This window comes from Thermobia domestica, chromosome 10 (genome assembly GCF_964235325.1).
Source record: "Thermobia domestica chromosome 10, izTheDome1.hap1.1, whole genome shotgun sequence".
In the NCBI taxonomy this organism is placed as follows: domain Eukaryota; kingdom Metazoa; phylum Arthropoda; class Insecta; order Zygentoma; family Lepismatidae; genus Thermobia; species Thermobia domestica.
Window position 1 is genome coordinate 4,769,477 of NC_137463.1, and position 8,106 is coordinate 4,777,582.

Genomic DNA, 8,106 nt, shown 5'->3' on the forward strand with positions numbered 1-8,106 from the left:
AACTGTACAGTTACGAGTGTATTAAACATTACACGCAGGACATAAGAGTACAGGTACAAATTATTATATCTATTCTGCCTTTACCACTTCCCCAATACATCCGTTATATCTATATTTTTTCACAGAATTTTTTGCGGCTTGTGCCCTCTCGGTTTCTCCTCTCTTCTGATATCTACTCAGACTTTGTCCTAGTCACACGTTCATCCAGTATTAATGTCAACCGTGACACATGGCTGTATTGTTTTTATACAGTATTTTTTCTTCACTTTGATGACGAGATGTTGTTCCAAACTGAATATATTACTTCCATATTCGTTGGTCAGGAAAATAAATTGTAGTTTCTGAATGTTTTGAAAAACAAAGCGATTTTCTTTTAATTTAACAGAAAAAGCTTCTAGTTAATTATATATTAGTTACATGTTTTCAACTGCACATAACATGTGGAATGAAAGCAATCAGAAAAAAAAAAATTATAAGAAAGTTGATGATCACAAACTCGTGGGTTATTTGGAATTAATCAATTGATAATGTAACTAGCTAGCATTTACTAACAATGCCTTTTCTTATTGTAGATGCACGTATATAATTCTTTATACTCACCAATTATATTTTGTAAACTTTGCAAGAATCTTTATTTTCTAGTTTGCCTTCATCAGACTTGTTAGATTGTTGAAACTGTTACGTAAGTGCTAATAGTGTACAGTACAACCCCGTTTATCCGGTTTTTCGGATCTGTAATCCGTAGATAATCCAAATTTGTAGACATTTTTTTTTTTTTTAATGTTCACATAAATAATAATTTTTAACTATGTTAGCAAGAACATAACTATAAGTACGCCAAACATTCGCTTTATTATTTTGAATAAATGTACAGTTCCTGCATAGATTGTACAATAAATTATGGTAATACTGTACATAAAATGCTTTTTATCGAGTTTAAGAAAGCTTTAGTACAGTGCCATTGGGCGTTGAAGTGCATTGACTCACAAGCTATAAATAAGTGTGACTTTAGCTCACCTTGAATCCCTACCTCACTTCCCCTCACTGCAACAGCGGAAGACACATGCAGATGCTGCACACTAGCTGACAAACATCATGGCGTGTAATAAACGGTAAGTCTGTTTATTTTAGGATTAATTTTGCTTGTTACCCATATTACCCAGATTTTTGCTTTTCCGGATTGCCTCTGGTTCTAGTTAGTCCGGATAAATGTGGTTGTACTGTACTTAGTGTTTTGAGCAGTTAATAATAATAATAATAATAATAATAATAATACATGCCGAATATTTTCAAAGCTATAATGAACAATATACAAGATGACTAACATCAGCGTTTTCTTTTAGGACTTGGAGAACTTCGTTAGCTTATGCCAGGAAAAAATTTCATTGGTGTTAAGTGGGAAGCAGAAAGCAGATCATATCGGAAGGTCATTCAGGAATTCGGTGTCGCCGTTTTCTCCAGTGGTTCAACAAACGTCAATGCAGTCTCCTTCCAGCGTTCCCAGCAAACAGTTCCTAAGTGCACAGAGAATACAACAACGGGTAATCAATAATGTGGTCCAACGAGGAAGTGCATCAAAGTGGAACTCGCCTCAGGTCGTTTCATCCTCCACGTATAGAACTACTCCCACAACCAGTAGGAAAGTTGAAATTGTTCCGAATTCGCCAGCGGAGAAGGTGTCTAAGGATATCCAAAGAAGAATTAAACAATTAGAAATGTATGGAGATCTACCAGCTCCAACGCTTACATTAGGACAGCCTACCAACCGAGTAAGAAAAGATTTTAAGCCGCCAGTGACAGTAAGCGTCGAAAACAGCGGGAAGCAAGTTCTGCCAGCAAGGAAGAAAATATTAGACAAACTGACACAAGTTGAAGATGAAAGTCCGCCTTTAGACTTGGAAAATGAGTACGGATGATGTATTGGGTGTGCAAGTTGCTGAATAGTGCTATAAAGACTCGTTATTGTGTGTTTATAAATCAAAAATAAAATAAATTTACGTTTCTATATGCTGTGATACGGATCCAATTACAAACACAACTGTGATAGGCATAGTTCCATGCCACGTTTTTATGAGTTATGAATATATATCTTTTTTTTTTTCGTTGAAAAAGGTAATTGATTTATGTAAGAGGGACAGGAGAATAATCTCTAATTGTTAATAGAATCTAAAATAATTGTTAAGTCATCAGAGCCTGTATATGAACCTTATTTTTTTTTAATCAAGTTTCGGAAAGAAACGTGAAGATATGTAAAAATAACTAAATAATTTTCATTAATTACCAAAGTACAAAACATGTTTTCTTTAGTAATTTTGAAATTGTATTTACTTTTCGATCATTGTGTGGTAATAATGAGAAGATTCATGAGAGTTGACTCGTGTTATTCATTTGTAATATTTCTTTTTAATTGTCAGAAGTGTGAACAGATATGCTGTACATTATATATATATATATATTTCCAGTTATAATTATGTAAGAAATAAGGAACACTTATACAATTTCATTGAATATTGATCCACATTAATACTTTATTATAAAAATGCAAATAAAGATAATTTTTTTCCACATTGTAATCAAATGCTGTACTCAGTAAACATAATAGTATTTGTCTATTAGAAATATAAAATGAAATAACGTGATGAATTACTTATAGAGCGTATGGAACACATTGTAATATCATCAAATTACTCACGTAGTAATGTTGCTTTTAATTTTAATATTTTGAATGAGGATGAATGGTCGCCCATTCGAAATATTGGAAGAAAAATTGAAATGACATTACTAGGTGAGTAAAACTTAATGAATATTATATGATCAAGCATTCTGATATTGTAAATATGTTATACGAATACTTAGTTATTAGTATTGAAATTCAGTCATTCTTAAACAATTAGATGAAAATGGCTGAATACTTATTGAAATTAGATACGAGGAGAGATCAGAAAGTAAGGTTACAAAGCCTCTAGTGAAACGTGTATATATTATTTCATACATGCAATACAGCCAACAGATAGTATTACCTTAGGTTATTTTTCGACATGGTCACCATATCGGTTAAGGCACTTGTCGCATCGTGGTATGAGTTTGAAGATTCCCGCCTGGTAAAAATCCTGTTCTTGCGTGTTTAGCCACGTTGTCCCGAAGTGTTTTACCTCCTCGTCTCAAGCGAAGCGGGATCCTAGGTGCTCCTTCAAGTGCGGGAACAGGTGAAAGTCGCCTGGAGCGAGGTCTGGGCTCTAGGGAGGATAGTCGATGATGTCCCAGAAAAACTGCTTCAACAGCGTGATGCTCTTCTGGGCTGTGCGCTCCTCCTCGGTGACGTTTTCTCTACCAGCCGCAAGTTTTCGACACCATTCTGCAACATACTGACGAGACATTATAATCGCCAGTGCTTGAAAAATCTTGCTTGTAAGTACTAGCCAGCCAAAAAAATCTACTAGCCAGACCATTTTGCTGTTACTCTTTATACTCGTTAAAATGTACTTTACTTTCCGTGACTTCACTCGCCAAATGTTAAAAAGTACTCGCCACTGGCAGGCAGGCGAGTGGATTTTTCAAGCCCTGATAATCGCTAGGTAAACCTCTACCAGTTGCCGGTGAATTTCAGCCACGGTTACATGTTTCGCCGACAAAAATCGAATAACTGGGCGGACTTCTTCGCAAGACCGTTTTTCAAACCAGTCGCTATTTGTTTATCGACAAGTAGTGCCGTAGGTGGCGGGTGGTGAAACTGTACAGTTGCCAATTCCATGTATTAAAATTACCGCACACGCTTCGTTCCTCTATAACAGACGAAACTCAAGAAATATCAGCCTTGTAACTTTATTTTCCGATAGCCCCTCGTACCTTAAATAAAAATAAGATCTGACCAAAGCAGACACTTACTATTATTACTGACGTCTGTTACAGTTTTGGTAATACATCGTTGCCTTCATCAGATACATTGTATCCGTTAAATGCCAAAATATTCAAAATATACAGATTTGTGTACAAATATCGGGAGTCAATAATAGCAATATGAATAATGCTAAGTTGACTGCCACAAATGAAAAAACTGATAGAGTCTATCTATCCTATATTGTTCTGTTACTTAATGGATAGAGTCTATCTATCCTATATTATTCTGTTACTTAATTGATGTACAGAGATTTATTTTTAGAAAGTTATAATACTTAAGCCCTTTCTAGTTGAAAAGAAATAAAGGTTATGTGCTATAGCATTATATTGGAATTGGTAACTAACCCCTTGCGTTCCAGGTGTCCTTTTCCTATGTGCGTGCTGTAATACCGGTTTCATTTACTGTTAAAATACTGTCTAGACCGTTATATAGGGTATAGTTATTGTGCGCGTTTGAGCAGAGCATTTACATTACTTTCAAATACAATTATTTGGATTGTGGAACATTTGGAGTGAAAAAGGGAAATTATGATGTTTTGAAGGGATTTTATGCCGTTTAGGTTGGCAACACTGGCCGGAGATCAAAAACAAAGATTTCCCTTTTTCGATCTCGAAGTTGCTAATTGTTTAACGTAAAAACAGACACATGTGTATTACTAATTAAATGCTCCCTTAGGCCTGCTATCTACTGAGACAACACATTTTTTTGTCTTTTCTGTCAGTAAGGTGCTGTCACCTATGAAGAAATAGTAGAACTAAGTCTTGCCTTGTATCCACTAACAAATTTCAGCATCTCCAGGATTAATACAACGTTTAATAAGTTATATATTTTCTTGGTATCCACATGGATGTCATTGGTACGCAAGGAGTTAAGGACTCGGTACATTTGAGCCAAAAAAGACATTTTCATGATATAAATACAGATGAACATTTGTGCTTGGGTTCATCAACGAAATACTTTTGCATCTTAAGTGACTTAATTATAAGAGAAGATTGGTTAAAATTGAATTTCAATAATAGTAATATTATAATGATTGGCTAACATTGTATAATTTCAATAACATTATAATAATTTATGGATATCAATCAAATTTACAGCCGTGTTTCACACGAAATCATTAATTCGAAAAAAGACTATATCATCTTCGTCGAAACGGAATAGACTCATATATTCTTTTGTGTTGTATGTTTAAAATAATTATCAAAATGGTATACAGAATTTCTCTTTATGTATTATACCTATTACAAATGAAAGATCCAGTTTTAAAAAAAACTTTTCTTTGTAAAATAATGTACAGAGACTACTATAAGTAATATCAGTATGTTTTATTAGTATTATTTAGTGAATTTTGTTACTGCTGAAATGGATGAATAGTTTTTTTTTTTTTTTTTTTTATTTGTTTCTGTCCTTGTTTTTGTATATGTGTCTTTGTCATAAAGTAATTACATGTTTTCAGTATAATAATGGATCTTCATTGAATGCACTAGAATTAGATGCCCCGTTGATAGAAGTTTTACTAAGGCCGTGTCCAAAAGATACAAGTGCACATTTGAAGTACGCTTATTTCCGGAAGTGACGTCACCTAGTGTGCGTCAAAAGGTCCAAGTTCACAAGTGTGCGAGTGCATAGTGCGTAGTGTGCGAGGATGTACACTACGTTAGTATACTTGTGTGCTTAATATGGCGATTTCTCGTAGAATGACCTAATAAAATTTTAATAGGCATATTCTTAATATTTTTGTTTAAGTAAATATATTTGTGGACTGATTTTATAATAATTTACTTGATAAACATACAAGTTAGTGATTTTACAAGTCGAATATAAAAATATTACGCAAATAACAAATGTCTTTACGTTATGTTCTTTGAGTATGCAATAGAATTTAAAATAGTATAGGGTAAACAAACAAATAGTTTCTTTAATAATGCTATAAAGACATTTGTGCTTAAATATTACATGGTTTATGTAGCTTAATTGAAATAGTTGCACTATCGGTAATGCGGCTATTTGCGCGTAAATGACAAATTTTAATGGTGTATGAATATATTAAGTTCTAGCATAGTATACATAGATTATTCATTTCTCTATAGCTACAGCTACAGCCGCAGCCGCAAATGTTAATTCATAGACACATAAGCCTAATTTTATAGTTTTGATTCTAAACGAATTCCTTTCAACGATACCATATTTCCTTGCACTTGAGAGAGACTGTAATATACCAATTACCGTACATTGTGTATTTTTGACAGGTACCGAAAAGTGAAATACAGATCAAAAATTCCTTTCTCCACATTTATCAAAGATTTCACAAATTACTCCTGGTAAGTCTTTACTATGGCCATTTCATTTTTTTTATTCTTCGATTTAGCGATTTGATCTCTCGGTTCCGGTTTTAAGAACTTGCCTCTTCACCCATATACTGTATATAAGGTAGTAGCTAGGTTGGTTCCTTTTTGTACCAAAGTATAATATTTAATTCACATAATATTGACGAGCGAGTGTTAGCGAGTGAAGGCTGGTTGGAACCCCGCGGAGCACTTTCTTTTCCGTCTTCGTTATGAATCGGTTCATTGAACGATTCATTGAAAGAAATGTCCAAAGTAAAGACTTGCCTTCCTCTTAATTCATATAATCCCATTACTGTACCCAGTATTAAAAGATTATGAACAAATAATTTCTTCCGTATAGTTGAACAATGAGAGCCATTACATTACATACTGTATTTTTTCATAAAACCGTCTCTTAATTTTCATAAAATTCTTATTATATTTTTAGTAGTTTATTTTACGTTTGTTTCGTTACTGAATAACCATTTTCGCAGTGGGAAGCATGTAGGAGAGTATATTTCAAGAGAGATGTAGGGCGCCGAAAGCGTAGTAAAATGCACGTAAATGTTGAAGTGTATACAATATACAGAACTCCATTCAAGCAGGCTTATAAGATAGTAATCTCACTTTTTTTTTGTTATTTTTACCATACTACTTTAATTAGGGTTATCCGCCTTGAGTATGCATTATCCTTATAAATTGGTATTTCATAGCGACATAATAGCTTTTTCCTGTAATTTTGGTCCTCATGTTGTTCAACTTTACCATTTCTTTCCTTGTCATCCTTCTATGTGTTAACTTTTGCTGTAGATTAAGAATACGGAGACACTATTTCGATGATTTCTAGGTAAAATCAATAAATTCACAGTGAAAGAATAACATCTAAGGAACTTCAATATTAGCGCAATATGGTAGAAAGAGTTCAATCAGTATGCCTGAACTGAAAGAATACAGTAGAACTACAACAATTATACTGTCATTGTTGTGTAATCTACCGTACAGGAAGCAATTATACTCAGTATCAACCCTCTCCCAAAGTAGTTTTGTGCCACATTATTGTAAATACCGCTCCCCTCGGTGTCCTAACGCTCTTGTACGTTGCCTACTTTCAGTTGCAATAAAATTCCTAAACTAATTCGCAAAAGTGTCTTCAGCGCCCTAATCACCAGTGCTACTCTTCTTTCGGGAGATTATTAAATATTCCCTCCGCAAGCATGCCTAATAAAGTAGAATATCGCCAATAGTTTAGTGTTTTTTATGCTGTTACGAGTTTATTGTGCACATAAGACAACGCACACATATATTATATATGTATTGCATTTATGCTCCGCTCTTGTTAATCTGCGCGTGAAATACCCAAAATGACAAATATTTGCAGGCACGGCAAAGCTGAAGCTGTTGGCATACATGAAAAAAACTCTTAAATCATTTTATGGTTACCCCATATAGTCAATCTGTACGGTTTATTTATCTTTAATATAACTGGAAAGTCATTCATTCAAAGAAAAAAAAAGCATGCTAATTTTTTTCTAGTACGCGAAATTCTCCCTTCTTTTGTCATCAATGTTCCATATTCCACCACAACGAGGCGCTGTAACCAAGTGCTGATCAAAAGCTAATTTTACGAAGTGTACACTATTTAGTGTGCACTCCATTTGTAGACTTCGAGTGTGCATCCTCGAAGTGTGCACTATGCACTTTTGGACACGGCCTAAGTACGAGGGTGATTCAGAAAGTAATGCCTCCAAGATGATATCTTGATTTGTGTTCGACAGATGGCACCGATCAGGTATCAGTGGAAAGCCTGCAATGACCGCTACAAATGATAGTATCATTTTTCAACGTTGTCCCATTACGGGCAACACACTTGCGCCCACACAA

General features: G+C 34.3%; 1 protein-coding gene across 1 annotated transcript in view; it reads left to right on the forward strand.

The window, feature by feature from the left end:
- The window catches only part of LOC145662252 (uncharacterized), a 78,798-nt gene extending 72,991 nt beyond the window's left edge, over positions 1 to 5,807 (forward strand). Inside the window, exon 17 of the mRNA XM_081727634.1 lies at positions 1,344 to 5,807. Within this exon, the coding sequence (XP_081583760.1) occupies positions 1,344 to 1,916 (573 nt within the window). The 3' untranslated portion in view covers positions 1,917 to 5,807. The remainder of the gene's footprint in view (positions 1 to 1,343) is intronic.
- The last annotated feature ends 2,299 nt before the right edge of the window (positions 5,808 to 8,106 follow it).